Raw genomic sequence first — 27,974 nt, 5'->3', positions numbered from 1 at the left:
ATCACCATCGATGAAGCGAAAGTTTTTCAGAAGTTCCTTCAATCCAGTCATGTGTCTTGAACATCCGCTGTCCACATGCCAGATGTACTCCATGAGCATACGAAGCTATTTCTGGAGTTTATTCAAGTCCTTGTCAGCCTTCTCTTTTGATGAATCTACTTTCATGGCGGCTGCTGGGACCTTTTCCTTACCCTTCTTTTGATCAGATGCCTCTTTCGAAACATGCTCCTCTGCTTCTCCACACTTCTTTTCATTCTCAGGCTCCACTGAAGTGAGAATGCTTTTCAAACCTTTGTCCGCTACGTTGTCTCCTTTTAGGATTCCAACTGTTTGTTTTTCAAACTGTTTGAGTGAGGACTCGCTTGAGATTTTTGCCATAAGAGCTTTGTTAACTTGCTCCTTAGTTTCAGCAATTTCTTCACTCCAATCATAGTCTTCGACGACTAAAGCTTTTGGCGTGTTGGGAGATGCGTTGCTCTTGTTTTCTTCAACTGTGATTTGCTTTACAGCAGGAGTGGTTTCACTGTTTCCTTCCTTCAACAGAGGACAATCACGCTTGAAATGGCCCCGATTCTTGCAGTTATAGCACCTAAGTTTAGATTTGTCAAAACCAGCTTTTCCAAGACCCAAACGCTTTCCTGTTTTGTCTTGAAATTTCTTTAACCTCAAAGTGATCATGGCCATCTGCCATTTTAGATCCATTTCTTCCATGTCATCTGGATCAACCTGATACATGTCTTCGGCAGTGAGCATTTCCTTCTTCAGTTCTCCAGACATCAAAGCTTCATAGCTGCTTAGAAACATGTTGAACAGTGCCACGTTTTCAGTAGACACCTTCAACGCTTGTGTATCACCAACTGAGATGGTCTTTTCACTGGGTTGTGGAGCTTTCGATGCGCTTGCGGAAGCGTTTGCATAGATTAAATCAGAAGCTTGTGGAGTGATGCCACCTGAAGCAAGAAATGCTACGTTTTTCAATCCGGCAGAGGTTTGAGTTGACTTTGGTGGGTAACCAGCAGTGTTCATCTCTCTTTTGTTGACATCCATTTCAAAGGCTCTTAGGGTGTTAATCAAGTCGGACAGAGTGACAGGATTTGGATTGTTGAGGAAATCCTTCTTGATCATCATGCATTGTAGGCTCCATTCCTTGGGTAGTGAATCTAGCAGCTTCTTTATTGCAGCACGGTTTGTGACAGGATTTCCAGCCTTTTTCATTTTGGTCATCATATTCAGAAAGCGACTGATGTGATCGGAAAGACTTTCTCCACGAACTCCACAAAACATGTCATATTGTTTCTGCACCATATCTCTCTTGCTTTCGATCAACTCTTCATTTCCCTCATAGTACTCAATCAATGCATTGCAGAGTGCATTTGCAGTTCGGTGTTCTTCAAACATGTTGCAGTCATTAGTTGATAGTGCCATGGTTAAGGCAGCATGAGCATGATGATCATGTTGGATTAGAGACTTGTCTTCATCAGTAAAGGTAGTTGCATCATTGGTGTCAACTACCGCATCTCCTCGAATAACCGTTGGAATGTGGGGTCCAGCGGTGACAGAGAGCCACAGATTGTTGTCCGTGTACTTGAAGAACGATTGAATGCGAGTCTTCCAAGTGCTAAAGTCTTCAGCCCCTTTCAACTTTGGTGGCCGAGTAGTTGTTCCAGTCTCAAGTTCCGCTTGAGCAATTGGAAACCTTGAAACTTTTGAAAAACCTTCAAAACTATGAAAAATCTTAACAAGAACACAACAACCAAGAGCACTAAGGCTCTGATACCAAATTGTAGATCCCAAACTCAATCCGGATCACAGTGGTTGGTTGTTTTAACCCAAAACACCTATTGATTAGGTGTTTGAGCTATGAAAAGTCAAGAATGATAAAAGATGAAGGTGAAGCTAATGGATTAATGAATACAACAAGTGTTGCACTGAATCCAAACAATGAAATAAATCAGTAGAGAACCTTGGATATCAGATTTGAGCACAAGAACAATGATAGAATGTAAACAACACCAATATTCATTCAAGAGCCAAAAGCTTGCCAATGGTTACAATGAAAGGACTATATATAGTGTTCCTGACTAGCCAGCAAATTTATAAATTTGCTAGAATCTGATCTACACTAGGCCAGGAAGCCTAATTCTAAAGAATTACAAAATAAGCCCTTGTACAATCAAAATAGCTACAGACCATAACTAAAACTAATCCAGCACAAGTATCAACGATCTCAAAAGTTCCAACAGATTAGACGCCGAAAAATAAACACTCAAAAAATGGCTACAATTTAAGGAATGTGTTTTGTGACGGCATTAGATTCCTGATTTATGGAGAAAGGTCTGGTGGCAAGAAAAGCTGCTTCCAGGAGGTTGTCAAGTGTTTTCGCTCGACGATTCCATTCTTGGGTGGTTGGTTTGGCCCTTGTTCCTGTAACTCGAATCCTAGCCCGGTATATCCCATTTTACTTTTACACCATTGTGAACCTCATGCCTTTTTTACTCTCTGATCGAGGTTCTCGGCATTGAAAAATCTTCGTAAACTAAATCACACGTGTATATGTTGACATTTAAGAGATATACAGTCAAGAAAATCAAGAGCAATGGTGATAACTTTATCTCGTATCTCCGTAACTCATTAGTTTATATTTATAACATAATCCATTACCCGATGTCCTTACATTTCCGATATCCCCGTCAAGGTAAGCACCTCCTAAGTTTTTCAAGATTCCTCATAGCAACCAACTTAGGAAGAGAACCAAGAATGCTAATCATCTCTACTATAACCGATAAAAAATAAAGGTTCAATCTTCAACTAATCGACTAACGAATGATTCTTAACTTCGCTAATATGGAAAGTAAGATCACTAACTTCGCTAAAATTATGGTTAATGGCACTAAGTTCACTAATCCGGCGGTTACAAAAAATTAAGTTTGCTAACGTGATTGTTTACAGATCTAAACTCGAATCTGAACTTCATCACCCAATCAAACACCATAGAAAAACTCAATTTATTAATCGAGAATCAACAAACGAGCTTCAATTTCACAAGATAACATCTAATTTTATGTCTTAGTTATGTTTGGCGGAAACAAATATGAAATCAAAAGTAATAGTGATTCAGAAGGCGGTTAGTCCTTTGTGAATCAAACACCATGATCTGATACCAACCGAAAGTTCCTTAGACCCCCTAAAGGTCAGTAATAAATATCAAACATCACTTTTGATTGAGATGGAAGAATAAACATAGAATATAGAAGAAGTGGAAACTCGCTTCATTAAAATTAACACAAATTACAATACCCCAACAGCACATCCTAGCCCGGTATATCCCATTTAGTTTTACACCATTGTGAACCTCACGCGTTTTTTACTCTCTGATCGAGGTTCCCGGAATTGAAAAAATCTTCATCAACTAAATCACACGTGTATATTTTGACATTTAAGAGATATACAGTCAAGAAAATCAAGAGCAATGGTGATATATATGCGGATTAGACACCAAAAAATAAACACTCAAAAAATGGCTACAATTTAAGGAATGTGTTTAGTGACGACATCAAATTCCTAATTGATGGAGAAATGTCTGGTGGTAAGAAAAGATGCTTCTAGGAGGTTGTCAAGTGTTTTCGCTTGACGATTCCATTTTTGGGTGGTTGGTTTGGCCCTTGTTCCTGTAACGTGAATCCTAGCCTGGTATATCCCATTTTAGTTTTACACCATCGTGAACCTCACGCCTTTTTTACTCTCTGATCGAGGTTCTTGGCATTGAAAAATCTTCGTAAACTAAATCACACATGTATATGTTGACATTTAAGAGATATACAGTCAAGAAAATCAAGAGCAATGGTGATGTATATGCGGATTAGACACCAAAAAATAAACACACTCAAAAAATGGCTACAATTTAAGGAATGTGTTTAGTGACGACATCAGATTCCTAATTGGTGGAGACAGGTCTGGTGGCAAGAAAAGCTGCTTCCAGGTGGTTGTCAAGTGTTTTCGCTCGACGATTCCATTCTTAGGAGGTTGGTTTGGCCCTTGTTCCTGTATCTCGAATCCTAGCCCGGTATATCCCATTTTAGTTTTACACCATTGGGAACCTCACGCCTTTTTTACTCTCTGATCGAGGTTCTCGACATTGAAAAATCTTCATCAACTGAATCACACGTGTATATGTTGACATTTAAGAGATATACAGTCAAGAAAATCAAGAGCAATGGTGATATATATGCGGATTATACACCAAAAAATAAACACTCAAAAAATGGCTACAATTTAAGGAATGTGTTTTGTGACGGCATCAGATTCCTAATTGATGGAGAAAGGTTTGATGGCAATAAAAGCCGCTTCCAGGAGGTTGTCAAGTGTTTTTGCTTGACGATTCCATTTTTGGGTGGTTGGTTTGGCCCTTGTTTCTGTAACTCGAATCCTAGCCCGGTATATCCCATTTTAGTTTTACACCATTGCGAACCTCACGCCTTTTTTACTCTCTGATCGAGGTTCTCGGCATTGAAAAATCTTCATAAACTAAATCACACATGTATATGTTGACATTTAAGAGATATACAGCCAAGAAAATCAAGAGCAACGGTGATATATACGCAGATTAGACACCAAAAAATAGACACTCAAAAAATGGCTACAATTTAGGGAATGTGTTTTGTGACGGCATCAGATTCCTAATTGATGGAGAAAGGTCTGGTGGCAAGAAAAGCTGCTTCCTGGAGGTTGTCAAGTGTTTTCGCTCGACGATTCCATTCTTGGGTGGTTGGTTTGGCCCTTGTTCCTGTAACTCGATTCATAGCCCGGTATATCCCATTTTAGTTTTACACCATTATGAACCTTACCCCTTTTTTTACTCTCTGATCGAGGTTCTCAGCATTGAAAAATCTTTGTAAACTTAATCGCACGTGTATATGTTGACATTTAAGAGATATACAGTCAAGAAAATGAAGAGAAATGGTGATATATATGCGGATTAGACACCAAAAAATAAACACTCAAAAAATGGCTACAATTTAAGGAATGTGTTTTGTGACGACATTCGGATTCCTAATTGATGGAGAAAGGTCTGGTGGCAAGAAAAGCTGGTTCCAGGAGGTTGTCAAGTGTTTTCGCTCGACGATTCCATTCTTGGGTGGTTGGTTTGGCCCTTGTTCCTGTAACTCGAATCCTAGCCCGGTATATCCCATTTTAGTTTTACACCCTTGCGAACCTCATCCCTTTTTACTCTCTGATCGAGGTTCTCGGAATTGAAAAATCTTCGTAAACTAAATCACACGTGTATATGATGACATTTAAGAGATATTCCATCAAGAAAATCAAGAGCAATGGTGATATATATGCGGATTAGACGCCAAAAAATAAACACTAAAAAATGGATACAATTTAAGGAATGTGTTTAATGACGACATCAGATTCCTAATTGATGGAGAAAGGTCTGGTGGCAAGAAAAGCTGCTTCCAGGAGATTGTCAAGTGTTTTCGCTCGACGATTGCCATTGTTCCAGTAACTCGAATCCTAGCCCTTTATATTCCATTTTAGTTTTACATCATTGTGAACTTTACGCCTTTTTTACTCTCTGATCGAGGTTCTTGGCATTGAAAAATCTTCGTAAACTAAATCACACGTGTACATGTTGACATTTAAGAGATATACAGTCAAGAAAATCAAGAGAAATGGTGATATATATGCAGATTAGACACCAAAAAATAAACACTCAAAAAATGGCTACAATTTAAGGAATGTGTTTAGTGACGGCATCAGATTCCTAATTGATGGAGAAAGGTCTGGTGGCAAGAAAAGCTGCTTCCAGGAGGTTGTCAAGTGTTTTCACTCAACGATTCCATTCTTGGGTGGTTGGTTTGGCCCTTGTTCCTGCAACTCGAATCCTAGCCCGGTATATCCCATTTTAGTTCTACACCATTGTGAACCTTACGCCTTTTTTTTACTCTCTGATCGATTTTCTCGGCATTGAAAATTCTTCGTAAACTAAATCACACTTGTATATGTTGACATTTAAGAGATATACAGTCAGGAAAATGAAGAGCAATGGTGATATATATGCAGATTAGACGCCGAAAAATAAACACTCAAAAAATGGCTACAATTTAAGGAATTTGTTTTGTGACGGCATCAGATTCCTAATTGATGGAGAAAGGTCTGGTGGCAAGAAAAGCTGCTTCCAGGAGGTTGTCAGGTGTTTTCGCTCGACGATTCCATTCTTGGGTGGTTGGTTTGGCCCTTGTTCCTGTAACTCGAATCCAAGCTCAGGATATCTCATTTTAGTTTTACATCATTGTAAACCTCACGCCTTTTTTACTCTCTGATCGAGGTTCCCGGCATTGAAAAATCTTCATAAACTAAATCACACTTGTATATGTCGACATTTAAGAGATATAGAGTCAAGAAAATCAAGAGCAATTGTGATATATATGCGGATTAGACACCAAAAAATAAACACTAAAAAAATGGCTACAATTTAAGGAATGTGTTTAGTGACGACATCAGATTCCAAACTGATGGAGAAAGGTCTGGTGGCAAGAAAAGCTGCTTCCAGGAGGTTGTTAAGTGTTTTCACTCAACGATTCCATTCTTGGGTGGTTGGTTTGGCCCTTGTTCCAGTAACTCGAATCCTAGCCCGGTATATCCCATTTTAGTTTTACACCATTGTGAACCTTATGTGTTTTTTACTCTCTAATCGAGGTTCTTGGCATTTAAAAATCTTCGCAAACTAAATCACACGTGTACATGTTGACATTTAAGAGATATACAGTCAAGAAAATCAAGAGCAATGGTGATATATATGCGGATTAGACGCCGAAAAATAAACACTCAAAAAATGGCTACAATTTAAGGAATGTGTTTTGTGACGACATTAGATTCCTAATTGATGGAGAAAGGTCTGGTGGCAAGAAAAGCTGCTTCCAGGAGGTTGTCAAGTGTTTTCGCTCGACGATTCCATTTTTGGGTGGTTGGTTTGGCCGTTGTTCCTGTAACTCGAATCCTAGACCGGTATATCCCAATTTAGTTTTACACCATTTTGAACCTTACCCCTTTTTTCACTCTCTGATCGAGGTTCTCGGCATTGAAAAATCTTTGTAAACTTAATTACCCATGTATATGTTGACATTTAAGAGATATACAGTCAAGAAAATGAAAAGCAATGGTGATATATATGCGGATTAGACACCAAAAAATAAACACTCAAAAAATGGCTACAATTTAAGGAATGTGTTTTGTGACGGCATCAGATTCCTAATAGATGGAGAAAGGTCTGGTGGCAAAAAAAGCTGCTTCCAGGAGGTTCTCAGGTGTTTTCGCTCGACGATTCCATTCTTGGGTGGTTGGTTTGGCCTTTATTCCTATAACTCGAATCCTAGCCAAGTATATCCCATTTTAGTTTTACACCATTGTGAACCTCATTCCTTTTTTACTCTCTGATCGAGGTTCTCGGAATTGAAAAATCTTCGTAAACTAAATCACACGTGTATATGTTGACATTTAAGAGATATTCCAACAAGAAAATCAAGAGCAATGGTGATATATATGCGGATTAGACACCAAAAAATAAGCACTAAAATGGCTACAATTTAAGAAATGTGTTTAGTGATGACACCAGATTCCTAATTGATGGAGAAAGGTCTGGTGGCAAGAAAAGCTGCTTCCAGGAGATTGTCAAGTGTTTTCACTCGACAATTCCATTCTTGGGTGGTTGGTTTTGCCATTGTTCCAGTAACTCGAATCCTAGCCCGGTATATCCAATTTTAGTTTTACATCATTGTGAACCTTTCGCCTTTTTTACTCTCTGATCGAGGTTCTTGGCATTGAAAAATCTTCGTAAACTAAATCACACGTGTACATGTTGACATTTAAGAGATATACAGTCTAGAAAATCAAGAGCAATTGTGATATATATGCGGATTAGATGCCGGAAAATAAACACTCAAAAAATGGCTACAATTTAAGGATTGTGTTTTGTGACGACATCAAATTCCTAATTGATGGAGAAAAGTCTAGTGGCAAGAAAAGCTGCGTCCAGGAGGTTGTCAGCTGTTTTCGCTCGACGATTCCATTCTTGGGTGGTTGGTTTGGCCCTTGTTCCTGTAACTCGAATCCTAGCCCGTTATATCCAATTTTAGTTTTACACCATTGTGAGCCTCACGCCTTTTTTACTCTCTGATAGAGGTTCTTGGCATTGAAAAATCTTTGTAAACTAAATCACACGTGTATATATTGACATTTAAGAGATATACAGTCAAGAAAATCAAGAGCAATGGTGATGTATATGCAGATTAGACACCAAAAAAATAAACACACTCAAAAAATAGCTACAATTTAAGGAATGCGTTTAGTGACGACATCAGATTTCTAATTGATGGAGACAGGTCTGGTGGCAAGAAAAGCTGCTTCCAGGAGGTCTCAAGTGTTTTCGCTCGACGATTCCATTCTTAGGTGGTTGGTTTGCCCCTTGTTCCTGTAACTCGAATCCTAGCCCGGTATATCCTATTTTAGTTTTACACCATTGTGAACCTCACGCCTTTTTTACTCTCTGATTGAGGTTCTTGGCATTGAAAAATCTTCGTAAACTAAATCACACGTGTATATATTGACATTTAAGAGATATACAGTCAAGAAAATCAAGAGCAATGGTGATGTATATGCGGATTAGACACCAAAAAATAAACACACTAAAAAAATGGCTACAATTTAAGGAATGTGTTTAGTGACGACATCAGATTTCTAATTGATGGAGACAGGTCTGGTGGCAAGAAAAGCTGCTTCCAGAAGGTTGTCAAGTGTTTTCGCTCGACGATTCCATTCTTAGGTGGTTGGTTTGGCCCTTGTTCCTGTATCTCGAACCCTAGCCCGGTGTATCCCATTTTAGTTTTACACCATTGTGAACCTCATGCCTTTTTTAGTCACTGATCGAGGTTCTCGGCATTGAAAAATCTTCATCAACTAAATCACACGTGTATATGTTGACATATAAGAGATATACAGTCAATAAAATCAAGAGCAATGGTGATATATATGCGGATTAGACACCAAAAAATAAACACTCAAAAAATGGCTACAATTTAAGGAATGTGTTTTGTGACGGCATCAAATTCCTAATTGATGGAGAAAGGTCTGGTGGCAAGAAAAGCTTCTTCCAGGAGGTTGTCAAGTGTTTTCGCTTGACGATTCCATTTTTGGGTGGTTGGTTTGGCCCTTGTTCCTGTAACTCGAATCTTAGCCCGGTATATCCCATTTTAGTTTTACACCATTGCGAACCTCACGCCTTTTTTACTCTCTGATCGAGGTTCTCGGCATTGAAAAATCTTCGTAAACTAAATCACACATGTATATGTTGACATTTTAGAGATATACAGTCAAGAAAATCAAGAGCAATGGTGATATATACGCAGATTAGACACCAAAAAATAGACACTCAAAAAATGGCTACAATTTAAGGAATGTGTTTTGTGACGGCATCAGATTCCTAATTGATGGAGAAAGGTCTGGTGGCAAGAAAAGCTGCTTCCAGGAGGTTGTCAAGTGTTTTCGCTCGACGATTCCATTCTTGGGTGGTTGGTTTCGTCCTTGTTCCTGTAACTCGAATCCTAGCCAATATATCCCATTTTTAGTTTTACACCATTGTGAACCTTACCGCTTTTTTACTCTCTGATCGAGATTCTCGGCATTGAAAAATCTTTGTAAACTTAATCACACGTGTATATGTTGACATTTAAGAGATATACAGTCAAGAAAATGAAGAGCAATGGTGATATATATGCGGATTAGACGCCGAAAAATAAGCACTCAAAAAATGGCTACAATTTTAGGAATGTGTTTTGTGACGGCATCAGATTCCTAATTGATGGAGAAAGGTCTGGTGGCAAGAAAAGCTGCTTCCAGGAGGTTGTCAGGTGGTTTCGCTCGACGATTCCATTCTTGGGTGGTTTGTTTGGCCCTTGTTCCTGTAACTCGAATCCAAGCCTAGTATATCCCATTTTAATTTTACATCATTGGGAACCTGACACCTTTTTTACTCTCTGATCGAGGTTCTCAGAATTGAAAAATCTTCGTAAACTAAATCACACGTGTATATGTTGATATTTAGGAGATATATACCGTCAAGAAAATCAAGAGCAATGGTGATATATATGCGGATTAGACACCAAAAAATAAACACTAAAAAAATGGCTACAATTTAAGGAATGTGTTTAGTGACGACATCAGATTCCTAATTGATGGAGAAAGGTCTGGTGGCAAGAAAAGCTGCTTCCAGGAGGTTGTCAAGTGTTTTCGCTCGACGATTCCATTCTTGGGTGGTTGGTTTGGCCCTTGTTCCAGTAAATCGAATCCTAGCCCGGTATATCCCATTTTAGTTTTACACCATTGTGAACCTTACGCCTTTTTTACTCTCTGATCGAGGTTCTTGGCATTGAAAAATCTTCGTAAACTAAATCACACGTGTACATGTTGACATTTAAGAGATATACAGTCAAGAAAATCAAGAGCAATGGTGATATATATGCGGATTAGACACCGAAAAATAAACACTCAAAAAATGGCTACAATTTAAGGAATGTGTTTTGTGACGACATTAGATTCCTAATTGATGGAGAAAGGTCTGGTGGCAAGAAAAGCTGCTTCCAGGAGGTTGTCAAGTGTTTTCGCTCGACGATTCCATTCTTGGGTGGTTGGTTTGGCCCTTGTTCCTGTAACTCGAATCCTAGCCCGGTATATCCTATTTTACTTTTACACCATTGTGAACCTCATGCCTTTTTTACTCTCTGATCGAGGTTCTCGGCATTAAAAAATCTTCGTAAACTAAATCACACGTGTATATGTTGACATTTAAGAGATATACAGTCAAGAAAATCAAGAGCATTGGTGATAACTTTATCTCGTATCTCCGTAACTCATTAGTTTATCTTTATAACACAATCCATTACCCGATGTCCTTACATTTCTGATATCTCCGTCAAGGTAAGCACCTCCTAAGTTTTTCGAGATTCCTCATAGCAACCAACTTAGGAAGAGAACCAAGAATGCTAATCATCTCTACTATAACGGACAAAAAGTAAAGGTTCAATCTTCAACTAATCGACTAACGAATGATTCTTAACTTCGCTAATATGGAAAGTAAGATCACTAACTTCGCTAAAATTATGGTTAATGGCACTAAGTTCACTAATCCGACGGTTACAAAAAATTAAGTTTGCTAACGTGATGGTTTACAGATCTAAACTCGAATCTGAACTTCATCACTCAATCAAACACCATAGAACAACTCATTTTTTTAATCGAGAATCAACAAACGAGCTTCAATTTCACAAGATAACATCTAATTTTATGTCTTAGTTATGTTTGGCGGAAACAAATATGAAATCAAAAGTAATAGTGATTCAGAAGGCGGTTAGTCCTTTGTGAATCAAGCACCATGATCTGATACCAACCGAAAGTTCCTTAGACCCCCTAAAGGTCAGTAATAAATATCAAACATTACTCTTGATTGAGATGGAAGAATAAACATAGAATATAGAAGAAGTAGAAACTCGCTTCATTAAAATTAACACAAATTGCAATACCCCAACAGAACACATTCTATTTCTCTCTGTAGACAGCTTGGATACAAACACACATATATAAAGGACATGACTAACTTTGCTAATTACCATAAAGACGCTAGGATATTAAGTGCGCTAGTCATAATGTTCGCCATTCATTTAAGTGCACTAAGCACTTAAATAACCCATCCTTTTTCTTAGCCATTCTCTGTCTTTGACACAGAATTGCATAGCGACTACAAGGCTTGGTACTACACCAACAATGTTTCCAGGGAACGCTCAACAACAGACGAGTGTATCTCATGGATAATATTGCAAGATTCTAGATACCCCAACCTCAACCACTGTTTTTTTTTTACTTAGGTATATTATTGTTAATTACTATTTAAGTTTTTCATAAATGAAATAATATTTTATTACTTTCCATTTATTTTAATTGTTTATTCTATAGAAAGGTTAGGAATGAGAACAATGGACATTTCCATAGTTGAAAAATGATTAAGGGATGTATGACTAAGTGTTACCGTCTAACCTCCCTGGCCATGTAGTCGTGAGAGAGCGTGGCACACCGTACCAACGAGCGTTACTCTAGGTGAAATTGATTGGGAGGGGGGTGTTGGTGCTCTAATGGGCGTGAGGGAGGGGAAAGTTGGTAGGGGTTACCCCAACGGTCTCTTAACCGTTTCAAAATAAAAAAAAGTAATTAACTTTTTTTATATATGATTAAACCCACCACACCACATATATAGGGTTGTAAATGAACCTAACGAATATGAAAAACGTCTTAGTTCGTATTTGTTTATTTAGGAATAAGGAGTGAGATGATTTCAGAGAAAGTGAACGTAGAAGATACAATATTTTTATTATATTCTCTTGCTTTCTTCCGTTTCTTTCTTAGTTTATTCTTTTGTCTTTGTGAAAGTTTAACTTTTGAAATGTTTTTTTTTTCACTTCCTTTTAAATTTTGTTGGTATAATAGAGTATTCACAATGGATCCTCCATCTTATTGTGAGTGTAACTTCTATATTTATTAGAGTGGTTGTAAATGGTTGTAAGTAAAGGAGGGAGAAAAATGAGAAAAAGTTACCGTTCATCAGTTCTAAATTTGGAGGAGATACTATTCACCTTTATAACTTTTTAATATTTTTTTAAAGTGATTGTGAATGGAGAAGAGAGAAAAGATAATGATAAAAGTATAAAAAACATTATTTAATTACAAATGAGAGAAAAAGGTACTGTTGTTTAGTGTAATTATAAAGATGAAGAAGAAGATTTGCTATCGGATGATTTCTCTTTTGATTTGTAAGAACAATGTCTCAACATTCCAGTGTAAACAACTTTTCTTGTTCACAAAGACTTTTTGAAGTTCTTTAATTGAAAACAAGTTATTCCGATATGCCCTACTTTTCACATTTAAAACATGGTTTGTTGTCAATAAAAACTTGTTCATTAATGCAACTCATTTTTTCTCGAAAGCATGTGAGAAATTATGATTATATGTACAAGATGATGATGATGCGTTATTATAACTAATAAAATTACTTCGCGCATTGCGGTAGTTGATACAATTCGGTTCATTACACGTTGTGGCGTAATGCATGCATTATATGCTTCTTTTTAAAGTCATTTTACATGGTAATAACATACTTGATAGAAAGGCTTTGCTTATAATTATCCACTCCTAATCATGTGCTATTCGAAATTTCCAAAAATATTTATTGGGTGTTGCTATTTACACCATACTCTACCACATCCTACTCTACCTAGCATTAATTATACCACACTTTATTATACCACATTCTACCTAATTTCAGGTGGTGTCCTTTATCTTTAAAATTAATAAGTTATGTACTTAGGGACTGTTTGGTAGCCTTTTAATGACCATTCAGATGCTACCTCTTAATGGTTTAAAACCTCTGAATGAATAAGAGGTAACCTCAAGTCTGAATGGTTAAGAGGTAACATCTGAATGGTAAATCATCACATGTCACATTTTTCTACCTTCTCATTGGTAAAATTCTTAATGATTCCATTAAGAGGTAGCCTCTTAATGACCATTCAGAGGCTACCAAACAGCCCCTTAATGTTTCTAAATCGTGCACGGTTTGTCCTTTGCCCCTCACCTAGTTTATTTTTTCTGTTAAATCTAATCACATGACATGCACATGGGGGCATATTTTTCTTTTTACAATTATAGGGATTATTGTGTAAATTTTTAAAATCCAAAGACTATTTTGTAAATAATGAGAAAAGACATATATATAAAAGACAAATTTGTCTTCTCTCTCTCTTTAACTTACTCTCTATCTCCTTCCCATTCTGTAACCTACATCTATCTCACTATAGACCACCACCACTTCCCAGTTGTCGCCACCATCACCACTTCCTGGTTGTCGCCACCACCACTACCTGGTATCTCTCTATCTACCCAAATCCCCTTCTCTCTAACCCTGTCCATCACCACCACCAACAGCCACCAACTACCAACACTGTTCTTCACCGCTCATGCACCACCACCATGTTCTTTACAGTCATATCCTGAATAACTTAACGACGCCAACCACCAACACTGTTCTCCACCCACTACTAAACAGAACAAAATCCTGAACGACACCAAACGCCGCCGCCAACCACTTCGATTAGGTGACTGGATTTGAAATTAGATTGCTGGATTTGAAATTTATTTTTATTGAAATTAGATGGCTGGATTTGAAACTCAAAATTTAGGGATTATATGGCAAAAGGGTATGATACTGTGTTGAGGGTGGATATTTAGGGTGCATCTACATTGAGAAAGATTATTGGGGATTCTGCAGCTTGTTTGATTTTGTTGAAGGTGAATGATTAAAGTCATTAAACAGGTTCGTTGTACATATTCTAGACGGTTATGGTGGTGGTACATATTCAAGGAGATTTGGTGGAGGGCTACGGTGAAGGATGTGGGGGGAGGTTTAATCGAAGGGTTGTAGGTTAGGGGTTGAATCACTGGGCTAATGGTGGGGAGGTCCGGTTGTGGGTGGTGGTCGCAAGGGGGGTTAGTGGTGGATGTTTTTTGGTGGTGCTTGTTTTATGGTTGTGGTGGCAGGCGGGGGAGTGTTTAGCTAGTGGTGGAGCTCATGGTTGTTGAGAGTTGTGGAGGGTGGTGGTTGATTGGGACAGTTAAGAGTCGTGGAGGGTGGTTGTTGTTAGTGGTTGATTGGAACGGTTGTTTACGGTGGCAAAGAGAGGTAGAGAGAGAGAGAAAGGGGTAGAGAGATGGAGAAATAAATACGTATACATATACACATATACATATTATATAAATATATATTATATTATTTTTAAATTTTTTTGTCTTATTTGGTAAAATATTTTTAAATAAATATGTAAAAAGACTAAACTACCCTTGTATGAGCTAATTTAACTGAAAAAAATAAACTAGGTTAGGGCTAAAGGACAATCCGTGCATGATTTTGAAACACTAAGTACAAAACTCAACAATTTTAAAAATAAAAGACAGCGCCTGAAATTGGGTATAAAGATAAAAGACAAAATTTGCAATTCACTTCAACATTAATTATAACATCTCTAATCGATATCAGTTATATTACATAAACAATAACTAGTACTAATCACCCCCGCGTTGGCCGTAACCAAGTCTGACCAACCCAGCGCGGGCCCGGTTAAGACAACGTAAGTCTGGGCAGACTTGGATAGAGCCGCCGATTAGGCGGTTTGACATTAGGTCACTCAAAAAGAAAGTCACCGTTCAAAAAAAATCACCCCCGCGTTATGGTGGGGGCGAGCACTAATGTCACACTACTGCCAGTGACCACCGACACTGAAGTTGCGGTGTTAATTCGAAGAAATTAAACCGAAACGTAAAACATAGAATAAAATAACTAAGTTGATCTAGGACTCGCACGTTACGATGAACCGACGTCTATTTTTTCCCGTTTGACAGGTTCATCGTAATCTATATATAATATATATCATTACCACTATACAAACCATAATGCATACATTACAACAACCATTGCATCAATATGTTACAAATTATATTATACAACATTTTGGCTAAATTAATTAGATTATTATAAATAATAATAATTTACAAATAAAACAACACAACTTTGAATTGATCAAACCGTCTGTATATGGTACGATAATGAAACCATTATTTGATTAGGGTACAACCACTTAAGCACAATTTACAATCATACATGCATACAAAAGAGATTGAATTTGGTAAGGTAATGGAACCATTAGTTGATTAAGGTACAATCACTTAAACACAACTTACAACCAATATTTGATTAAGGTACAACCACTTAAACATAACTTATAACTAAATATGCATACAATTATTTCAAATTGATTGTATATAAATTACCTCAACTCTTCTATTTATTTTTAACTATCACTAAATTATTAGCTTTTTGTGATTTTTTTTCTATTGAACGTAAGTTTAATTTTTTTTATTTACTAATATTATGGTTTTTTATATTTATTTTTCATATTTGTTTATGGTCATGGTTTGCAGTGACGCTAAAAATAATATAAACATCAATATGCATAGATGACAACATTTGTGATTCTTAGAGTTTTATGTCTCATATACATATATATATATATATATATATATATAAATTAAAATAAAAATTTGTATGTTTTTTTGGCTTTTTTTAATTAGTTTTCGAGTTTTCACAATAAATAGTGGTTTTCATTTGAACCTTCCCCTATATATATATATATATATATATATATATATATATATAGAGAGAGAGAGAGAGAGAGAGAGAGAAAGTGTAAAATACAATAACCAGGGGCGGATCTACATCCATTTAGGGGGTTCCCGGGAACCCGTTCGATTCCTAATTTATAGTGTCGAGGTATATACAAAATTCTAAAGGAACCCCTTAATATTTTTTAGGGGAACCTTGAAATCAAATCTACAGACTAGTCAATTGGTAAGTATGCACGCTTTTATAGTTGAGGTCACGTGTTCGAGTCGGGTTTAACATTTTTTTCCCGAGTTTTTTAGCTTACCATCCACTTTTAGCATCATTTATTTATTATTTATTTGTTTTCTTTTTCTTTTTAAAACATTCCCAATTTTATGATTTGCAGTATCATTTCTATTAAGATGTATACAATGATTATCAAATTAATGAATGTTGCAGTTAATATTATCATAAATCAAATTAATGAATGTTGCAGTTAGATATTATAATAGAAGATTATACAATTTCTTCAAGTTCTCAACAATTAAACTTTAAATGAATGATAGTAACAACTAATACAGATAAAAGAATCAGAATCACTTCTTCTGGGTGATCACCATCTTTCTCTATTACGAATCTTGACCCATTGATAAAAAAAGGATTCATTTGGTATTTTGGTTCCTAATATTTACCGGTTTGGTTAAAAAACAAATGCACACAACCATCCCATCTTTAATAGACTCTTTCTTTTTCACTCATCTACAATAAACTCATCATCTTGATTATGTCCATCAACTTGAGCATCCCCATCAACCATACCACCAACATGCTGCATATTCTGCATAATTTATGAAAGGTGATGACTACTACCACCATTTGAGTTATCCTCAATACCACTTGGCTGCCCACTCCACTACAAAACCATCCCGAGCAACTAGCTTGTGAGATTTTGTTGCTCGTTAGTCGTCACTAGTTTTACCGGTTGCAACGACTAACGTTGAAAGACAAATACCTTACCCGACCCGAACCGTTGAACCGACCCATATTTTTTATCTTTGGACATATGATATTGGAAGATTTAAAAAAGCGAAACCCTTGAAAAAAATTTATGGATCCGCCACTGACAATAACCCTTAACGTACGATCAGTACGTGACAAAAAAATAACATGCGTAATTTGTTGATACAACGTGCGTGATTATTGTTCGTTTCAATTAGCATGGGATTGATCAATTTCATCCGATTCGTTTCAATTTTCTTTTCGTTTCAGTTCAAATTGGCCATTGTTGGGTCAATTTCATCGAATTGTGTTAAATTCATCTTTGATTTTGCAAATTGTCATAAAAATGACGACTTGAACAATGATCGTAAAACAGAGGATGCAGGACCACGACGAAGCTTTGATTCAGACTGAACAGAGGATGCAGGTAGGCCTGTAAACGAACCGAATGTTCATGAACTTGTTCGGCGGGAAGTTCGTTTATGTTCGTTCATTTAATAAACGAACGAACACGAATTTGTTCGTTTAATTAAATAAACGAACATGAATACACCTTGTGTTCGTTCATTTATGTTCGTGAACGTTCGTTTATTTACGTTAGTTAAATTTTAATAAATATATAAATAGTTATATTTTTATAAATATTAAATTTTCTAACTACTTAGATAAATATAACTAATTAGTATATCTATGAACCCTTATTTAGATGTGTTTTCGGATGAAATGAAATATATTAGACTTGTTTCTTCAATCACGTTGATTTATGTTTATTCAAATATGTTCAGTTAATTTTTTTTGTTCTTTTGTGTTCGTTTATGTTCGTGAATTGTTCGTTTAGGCTTTAAACGAACGAACATAAACGAACACGAACATGCCCGATTTCTTAATGAACGAACACGAACAAAAAATGTGTTCGATTATATGTTCGTGTTCGTGTTCGGTTAAAGTTAAATGAACTAACATGAACATGCCTATGTTCATGTTCGTTCGGTTCGTTTACAGGCCTAGATGCAGGAACATGACCAAGCTTTGATTCGATTGGAGTCAAAGGGCAGTAACAATGGTTTCAGATCGTAGAACAGGGGATGCGATTTTTGAACTGGGAGTTAGGGCATGCGTGATTATAGGTATATAACGTGCGTGATTAGGTTTTTTGAGTTTTATAACGTGCGTGATTCTCAAATGAACGTGCGTAATTATATATCGTATCGGTAGTACGTTAAGAGCTATTGTACGTTAACCTTCCCCTCTCTCTCTCACTATATATATATATATATATATATATATAATGAAGAAAACACCTAAAAGTGTGAAATCCGCTGATAGAAGCGCTCGCCTACTAATTGCCATACAATGGAGCTCCGCTTCTTTCAGTCGATAATAAGATGCTTCAAGTAGTAGATAATCATATAAATCCTACAAAAAAGTAGTTGTTTAAGGAAATGTGTCTAGGCGAACTTATTCGTGTGTTTCAATCTAATATTTATACTTAGGGCACGGTCCTGTGATATTCAAGAACGGCCTAAACCTTGCTTCCCTGTGCAACATATCAAAGTGTAAAACTATAAGAAAGGCATAATTTAGAAAAAAAGTACCGCAACTATTACCTTAAGTTCAATAGAAGTCTAAAAACCTTCATTTACTCTCTTGCCAATAGAACCGTCATTCGAGAGACAATTGGCAAAAGCCAAAAAAAGAACCATCATCCTAAATCTGGAAATCACAACCCATGAAAGTTGTAGTGTTCAAGTTTTTTGTCAACCTTGTGATGGTGCCTATGGTTAGGGTTTCGTCGGAACATAATCAAGAGTCAGAGATGAAACTGAAATTAAGGTTTCTGAATGGAATGGCTGAGAAAATGAAATAGGAAGATGAAATCGCCATACACGAAATCGACAATGTAGAAAACGGCAGAGCAGAGATCAATTAGGGTTTTTTAGTTGAAATTCAAGTGAAGAAGGAAAGAATCTCAGTAATTTTGGCAGCTTGGATTGATTGAAGAGAGAGGAAGACTTTTGGAAAAGGCGTGTGAAGGAATACGAGTAAAAAGCAAAATGCCGCTCAATTCACAATTCTCTAAATAAGTAGCAATGCCACATCATCAAGTGAGATGACAAAGTTATTTTGTTTTAGTATAGGAGATAGATATGACTTTTTATTATTCTTTTATTTAGCGAGTTTTTAAGACCCGCGCATTGCGACAGAACTGTTAAACCGTATAAAAATCGAATGTAAAAATGTTAAACCACGCACGTGCATTGTAGAGTGTTCCGTAAAACATTATCGAATAATTTATTTAATTAAGAGTTAATTGCTCGGATGGTCCCCGTGGTTTCATGTTTTTTCACGTTTAGTCCTCACCTTTTGAAAATAGCAGGTATGCTCCCTATGGTTTGTCATTTTGTTACCCCGATAGTCCCCTCACATTTACTCGGGGCTATCTGAGTAATAAAATGACAAACCATAGGGAGCATACCTGCTATTTCCAAACTTACTGACATCTACTCAGGGGATTATCCGAGTAACAAAATAACAAACCATAGGGAGCATACCTGCTATTTTCAAAAGGTGTGGACTAAACTGAAAAAACGTAAAACCACAGGAACCATCCGGGCAATTAACTCTTTAATTAATTTGAAACATAACATCAACCCACCTAAAAAGAGGAATAAAATAAACTAAAAAGCGGTACCAATACTTACCATAACCTAAAAATAGAGTAAACTGTCAAAATGGTCCCTAAGGTTTGGTCACTTTTCTTAATCCAAAACTCAAATCTTTTGAATCTGGATCCCTGTTGTTTCAATTTTGTTTCCATTTTCATCCAAAATCAAAATCTGGTCAGATTTTTAAGTTAACATCTAGTTTTTTTGTCTTTTTCCTCACTTTTAATGAAGGAAAAAATGGTCAGACTTTTTTTAATTTGATATAATAAAACGTTAAAAGACCATTTTGCCCTTCATTAAAAGGGAGGAAAAAGACAAAAAAAAAAAAAAAAACTGGATATTAACTGAAAAATCTGACCAGCTTTTGATTTTGGATGAAAATGGCAACAAAATTGAAACCACAAGGACCCAGATTCAAAAGGTTTGAGGTTTGAACAAAAATGACAAAATGACCAAACCTTAAGGATCATTTTAACAGTTTACTCCTAAAAATATAAATGTTATAACATTAATAAACATATTATATAGTTTTCACTTGTATTGTATCTCTAGATTACGGTATGCAATAATAAAAATTATATTAAGATAATAATCAAGTTTAATAATATTAATAAAAATATTTATGTTTGGTAAAATGCCCAAATGAAAGCTAAATGCTAATAACTCGCGAAAATCAGTGGTCAAGAATCCTTTGAATGGTTGTATGCAAGTATTGATAAAATAGCCTAGTATGAAGGCCTATAAATAATACCAACTAAGTGTATAATGAAGTGCCTAAACAAGTTTTGTTGAATTGTTAATGCATTCATAAGTGTCGAACGACAGTCTGACTTCTAAAAGTCAATTGGCCTATAATAGGATCAATTGGTAATTTTGATGTAAAGTCTGTAAGGTGGAATAGTCAAGAAAAACGATAACTAATCTAACCATCTTGCGAATAATAAATGATAGTTTGACGTTTTATAAGCTAGGTAGAAGCTTGGGAGAAAGTGGGTCAGACGGATCAAGTACGCAGGAAAAAACATAATCAGATGCAAGGTAAGTAAAGTTTACACCCATCTAGTAGAAAAATTATTTATGTATTGGTTAAGAATATGGTGAACTAGTATTTGAAAGAGTCTTATAAATAAGACGTTCCGACACGGATCGAAATGGGCCGGAACAAGTGAAAATGGTAAGAAACCATATTTGATGGTAAAAGGGTAAAACGGTAAATTGGTTATGTGATGACGGATAAACAATGAGTTTTGTAAAGTTACCTTAGGGTGTAAACTATAATGGTAAAAAGGGTAAAATAGTAATCCGGTCACAAGTTGACGGATAAATAATGAGTTTTGAAAAAAAACACCCTATGGCGTAAGCCATAATGGCTCAAATGAATTAAGAAACGACTTTTAAGTAATGTGATCATAGGGTGCAAGTCGAAACGAGATCAATGAGTGAGATGGAAAATATTTATCATCTCACAATAATGGTCATTTAGGCCAAATGGGTCAAATGGTGATGTTATCATCATTTGACAATAATGACTCATGGTCGCTTGTCGAGTTTTTGTGCTCACGGGAAGAATAGCTTATGAATTTCATCGCTTTTAATTAGCAATTTATATTTGAAGGTATTAAACGGGTCAATGCTATGACCCGAGCCAGGTATGTGTAATGGCCAAACTTTCAATGAGGTCTTAAGGTCCGACGAGAGTTAATCGAGTCATGGGTGGGCTTTGGATTACCTAAAGTGAGGTATATCAAGCGAATTGAAATTTAGATATTATGTTCTTATGGACATAATGAATTTAAAATGAAATACGGGCTAAAAGAGTATCCTTAGTCAAAACAAGCTTTCAAAATGTCCTTAGTGATTAAAAAGACTAAAGTTGACCAAAACGCCCTCAAATGATAAACCGCGAAAACGACCCTTAGTGGTAGTTTAAATATGAGTTTTATAATCCAGTCAATCCTTACGATAACATAAAATGGAAAGCTTAAACCATTTTGGCTTAAAACTACATAATGGGTCATTTTCGAAAAATGTCTAACTTGGGGGTAGAATGAGAATATAATGATTTTTACAATTCACGATCCATCACATTTGAAGTTGTGATGACATATAAATGAAAATCATAAGTGGGGACGCGAACTATAAATAAACGGACTCGGTTAATGAGTCATGATTGAAAGGTTTGGAATTCTTAAAAAAGAATTCGGATTAAATCAAAGTTCGGCCGTTGACAGGTCGAACGGGTCAATTAGCATAACCGCGAACCAGCTAGCGGTCGCATTAAAAGGCAAGAATAATACCCCGGGTTATGGGTTACAGTTGTAAAAATAATGCTCTTGCGAAGAGATATAACTTCTGTGAGATCGTTTGCTTAAATAAGCAAACGGGTCAATTATTTTTAAATATGTAAATTGAACCATTAGTGTAAAATATATGAATTATGGATCCGGCTAATGGATTACAGCTTAGATATGTTAAAAAATGAACTCCAGGCGATTAAAATGAGTTTGGATAGGTTTGGATGTAAAATGGGTGAAAATAGACGTTCAAAGCTGACACGACCAAGTGGACACCTGACACGGCCGGGTGAAGGTTCTGCGAAAAAAATATATATTTAGCTCACACGGTTAGGTGACAGGGCTAATATATATATATATATATATATATATATATATATATATATATATATATATATATATATATATATATATATATATATATATGGGATGGTTCAAATGAAAACCACTTTTATTGTGAAAACTCGAAAACTAACTAAAAAAAGCCTAAAACGCACACCAATTTTTTTTTATAAAAATCGCAGGTTTTTTTTATATAAAAAAACTTTTTTTCAAAAAATTTTTTTTTTTTGTAGTACACATGTGTAGGATCGATTCGTGACACAAACGAGTCAATCAGAAGAGCTCTTATCCGTTTCAAAGGCGGAAACTAAGAAACGGAGTAGAAAAACAGCTTGTTACACTTTAAATTGCCTTGTATATTGATTAGAACCAGTTCACAGTCAGACGACACTTCGGCATCACTTCGGTACCGGAAAAACAGAAATCTACATATGATTTCGCATGGGGAGTATTTATAGGGGCGAGATTCCGCTTGAAAGATACATGAGTCAGTTCAAGCAAAATCACAAATGTCCTGATTCCGCTTGAAAGTGACTTGAGTTAGTTTCAAGCGGAATTACAAGCTTAAGCGAAATCAGATCAATTACACACTAAAGTCTCCTATTTTCTCAAACAACGCACCCTGATCTAACAATTATAATACTAGACTCGATACAAGAGGAAGTCGACAGACGTATACACCAACAGACTCCCCCTCGGATGTTGACGAGTCTTCAACGTCTTCAGTCTCTATCAGTCTTCGGGCTTCCAGAATCTCCATCTAGTTCTTGTCTTTACTTTAACTCTTTCTTCAGCTAATCTCTCCCTCGAATGATGCTCTATCAATCCCTGGCATCTTCAGGATCAATTTCCTAGCTCTTGCATCTTCAGACTCTCTTTCTTTAACAGACTCCCCCTCAACTTGTGCTGGGATCGTAGTCTGTCTATTTCCAGATTCAACTAACGCAACCAGGCTCTCCTGCAAAACCTCTACCCAAACCATAAGTTTCATAAAAATAAAATATAGCAAATTTAGAAACCCTGCTAACTACTTATAGACATAATTTGAACCAAAAGATTTATCATGTAAGACAATAATGGACCACTTATATGTATATCATTTTCATTTCAAGCATTTTTAAACAAACTTTCCCAAACCTATTCGTCATGTTCAGCACTCGGAATTTTGAAAATCATCTTTTCAATATCAGTTGTCTAAAAACTTTTTGAATTTTCAAAAATTTATGCTAAAACATACCTAAAATCTTTTTGGATTTTTGACATAACAGAAATGAAATGCAGTAAAGAAATATTTACATACAATATTTTTGTGAGTTTGTGTAAGAGGATCATATCAGTTTATGAGACAAATCACCAACACCATTAAGCTTTATACATTTTAAGCTCTTAAACAATTCACTTAGATTGTCAGTATACTGATCCACTTAAATTTTCACACAAAGTACAACTATTTCGAGATATGATATTAATGTTTTAAGCACTTAAACTTATCAGCGTGTCCCACATCTTGAATATACTCCCGTATTCAGATCCCAATATTCAGTCTTACAGGTGAGTATACCTAGATGATATCTGTAAGGGGTTAGATGCGAAACCGTGAGAGCTCAGGTCAGAACTTCCGTTCAGCAGAGAGATGAGGGTTCGACTTTTGGTGGGTCCCCTTTAGAGGATCTTTTCTTCAACAGCAATGATTATCAATTTTATTGTTTCATCATTTTGCTGAGGGCGGAGCTATATTTCAAGTATTTGCAGAAAGTATTATGCGGGGACTAGGTCAGAATTTCCATTCAGCAGAAGTCCCGGAATAATACCCCAGATATCACTGAGTATAAAGACCTAGTATTTCAGAAAGAGGGGTCCTTCAAACAAGATTTCGGGGGTTACCCATATATCCAAGAAAATGTTCCCCACAAAATAAGCAAGTTTGATATTTAGGTTTATACCTCGACACAATCTACTAAATGTGCAAAAATCTACTGGCACATCATCAGTGAGACCGTTTATCACATTTTTGACTTTATAATTCTTTAGCATGTTGTGATAGTCCACTGATGTACTATCATTTCCTCTTTTATACAACAAAACTCATTTTTCATTTTATCATGTTTTTGTATTTTTCATATTTTCATTCCCTCTAAAATGCAAATTCATTTAAAGAAGTTTGAAAATAAACTGTACAAGTAAAATGACAACTGATTTTCAACCTTCAATTCGCCATCCACTTGGCATCAACAATCAGAACTCCCCCTCACAACAAACTATTTTCCCATTAAGATTTCAAAACACTTAAGTTTGTTTTAATCAAATGGTTTTTCCGGAAAATAAGTTTTGTTGATTTTATCACATGTAGGATTGGGGTCATCACATTACTTTGTTTTTAAACACATGCATGAGGATTACATCAAGTTCAAATTAATGACCTTGACTAATCAGTATGTCAGAACAAACCTCTGTACCACTTGTAAAAAAGGCACAATCAAAACTGATATAAAGAATGATGCCGATTCCTGCTCCACTCTTACCAACCTGGGAGCTCCGGCAAGTCAGGTATTTACTCAAACATTATGTCCACCCAAGCCTGACCAGCCTTGGGTGATTTTGGTACACATCTATCCCACCAACATTTTGATTTGTAAAACTCTTTTGCACCCTTTACCTTTCTATCAACCATCTTTCCAAAAATATGTTTGACTTTCCCGTTAAAAGCCTTCTGAACATCAAATTCTCCTTTACCAGTGAAGAATTGATTTGAGATCTCAACCTTACCAACTTTCGACTCCAGATGATTTTCCTTTGACAATGGAGGAAAATTCTCATCGTTTACCTCTGGAACGGAATCCACAATCTTTTTCTCAATCAAAGACACCTCTGATTTTATGGAATCAGATTCATTGTCAGAATTACTCTCAGATTTAACCACCCATTTTTGCTTGTTCATATCACCTTTTCTTTTGTAAAACCGTTTTGAACTATCACCTTTTTTAGAACTAGAATTTTCAAACATTTTATCATTTTTCAAAGATAGTTCTGTCTTATCAACAAATTTTCTTCTCGAATCAAAGTTAGAAGAAACTCCCTGTTCTTTGTAGTTGGACTTGGGACAATTCCAAGCAATATGCCCAACTTCTTGGCATTTGAAGCAAGTTCTTCTATCAACTCTTTTAGCAAACTTTCTCACATTCTTCTTCACTTCAGCAAGAAACTCCTGGTTTGACTGTTTCTAGAAAGGTTTCTTCTGTTCATCCTCTGAACTTCCTCCTGCAACAAATTTTGTATTTGGTTTATAAGTTTTCTAATTTTTATAATTTTCTGATGAAATGAAACCAAGACCTTTCTTTTTGAAGTTACCATTATGGTTTGGTTTCTTTTGAAAACCATAACCACAACCGTAACCCATTTTCCTGTTTACTCTTTGTTGAACTCTTGAAGAAGTGTATTTGTTAGGTTTTCCGTCAAGATTTAAATCTTTTATTTCAGAAATGTTAAATTCTGTTAATTTGAAAACCTGTTTAATCATTTCTGTTTTACCACTTCTTATTGGAAATTTATTATCAGAATATAATTTGCCTGAATCATTCAAAATATAAGCCAATTTGATTGATTCATCATTCAAATTAGATTTTGATAGTAAAAATTCCTTATTGTAAACCCTTTTAACCGGTGAACTCGGACTCTTCTCAGACAAACTCGAACTATCTGACTAAGACTCCGACTTTGACTCTTCATCCATATCCAACACCTGATCGACCACTTTCTTAACTAACTCAGACTCATGATCAGTGTCAGACGCTGTGAATGTGACATCAATATTGTCTGGTAATTCATCAGTGATTTCAGAGTTTAACTTGATGTTTAGAGCCTTGTCTACTCGTTCCTGATTTGGTTTTCTTGGAGAATAACTCTCAAAGATCGGTGGCGGACATCTGTTATACTTGACACTTGGTTTCTTACCAGTATCAGTATCTTCAGTCTTTTCCTTCAGTCTTCAACCATCTTTTCAACTATCTTCTCAACTTCGACAGTCTTTTCAACTTCAACCAGTTTCTCGACTTCAACAATTTTTTCAATTTCGACAATTTTCTCTACTTCGACAACTTTTTCAACTTCAACTATTTTCTCTACCACTTTCTCCACTTCAACAATTTTTCCTATTGCATTCTCAGTCACTGCTTCAACTTTTGTTTCTCCAGCTTCTGTCTTTGCTTTTTCATCAGCGAGTAACTTTGCTGCTTCCAGCTCTCTCTTCAATCTATCAATCTTCTTTTGATTCAGCATCTCAACTTTATCTGCATAGAAAAAATTAAAGCTGTCAGGATCAATGCTTTTTCTACATTTGTTAAGATATTCTTCCTCATCATCAGCATCGACATCACTTCCTAAATCTGGAAAAATCTGGATTCTTTTCTGATTAGCCTCGTCTTCACCCAGAATTTTAGCAACAAGAGCTGTTCCAGGTATGTATTTGTCCCAACTAAAACCCTCGGCAACTTTTTCATCATCTTGATGAATAATCAAGGCTTTCTTCTTTCCATCGTCAATAGCACGAGATGATGATGGTTGTTGCTCAATTTGATGAAAAATTGATTTCTGATAGTAATTGTTCTTATCTTGACCATTGGTTGTTTCTTGGTTTTTACACTCTCGTTTAAAGTGTCCTTTACCTTTGCAACGAAAACAGGTAACTTTAGACTTGTCAAAACCTAACGGAGCAGTAGCCAATCCTCGAAACTCATCTCTTCCGGTGATTTGCTGAAATTTTTCAGCTCTTCTAACAGCACTGGCCATGCACCATTTTACATCCATCAACTCAAGTTCCTCTGCTTCAATTTGGTCATAATCTTCTTTTGTAAGCATCGGATTTCCAATTCTTCCTGCAACCAAGCTTTCATATGACTCTAACATGGCGACAAGAGATGCCATGTGTTGCTTAGCCACTTCAGGAGACAGATTTTGACCATTCTGAATGTTCAAAGTCACATTGCATTGAAGATTTGTAGAATTCTGCTGTTGAGGACTTGATGTTGTGCTATTTGGAGCAAAACTTGAAAATGATGAAGAATATCCACCACTTTGAGTGGTAGTGCTAACATTCGGACTAGACGAACCATCAGCACTAAAAGCAGTACTAATCTTTGCACTTTGGCTGGGAGTAGCCTCAAACTTGTTCCCTCGGTAATACAGACTGACATCCTGTTTAGCATTTGGATTTGTCATGATAGCTATCTTCTAGATATCCAGCTCATGTTCCTCAATTCTCTGAACAAATTGTGCCAAATTCATATCTTGAGACTTTCTCATGTGTTTCAGGAGCATCAAATAAGTTCCCCACTTTTGCTGTGGTAGCGCTTCAGCAAGTTTATCAACCCATTCTTCATCATCCTTCTTAATGTCCAATCTTCCCATTTCTAACACCAG

General features: G+C 36.1%; 1 protein-coding gene across 1 annotated transcript; it reads right to left on the bottom strand.

The window, feature by feature from the left end:
• Positions 1-105: 105 nt before the first annotated feature.
• LOC110943176 lies at positions 106-27,773 on the bottom strand. The gene is made up of 3 exons (XM_035989862.1): positions 27,665-27,773; positions 727-1,715; positions 106-573 (listed from the first exon to the last, which is right to left on the bottom strand). The coding sequence occupies exons 1-3, from the start codon at positions 27,771-27,773 to the stop codon at positions 106-108; spliced, it is 1,566 nt and encodes a 521-aa protein (XP_035845755.1).
• Positions 27,774-27,974: the final 201 nt, after the last annotated feature.

Source organism: Helianthus annuus, chromosome 5 (genome assembly GCF_002127325.2).
Source record: "Helianthus annuus cultivar XRQ/B chromosome 5, HanXRQr2.0-SUNRISE, whole genome shotgun sequence".
Taxonomy (NCBI): Eukaryota; Viridiplantae; Streptophyta; class Magnoliopsida; order Asterales; family Asteraceae; genus Helianthus; species Helianthus annuus.
The sequence above is the reverse complement of the archived record's forward strand: the minus strand, read 5'-3'. Positions and strand labels throughout refer to the sequence as shown.

What these genes read in the sequence shown, in the direction of transcription:
- LOC110943176 (XM_035989862.1), bottom strand. Translation starts at nt 27,773, where the DNA reads ATGACAAATCCAAATGCTAAACAGGATGTCAGTCTGTATTACCGAGGG. An exon ending in TACTGCTTTTAGTGCTGATG is followed by an intron (nt 1,716 to 27,664) that starts GTTCGTCTAGTC and finishes ATAGTTTTGAAG; the next exon opens with GTTTTTCAAAAGTTTCAAGG. An exon ending in CTGCCGAAGACATGTATCAG is followed by an intron (nt 574 to 726) that starts GTTGATCCAGAT and finishes TATAACTGCAAG; the next exon opens with AATCGGGGCCATTTCAAGCG.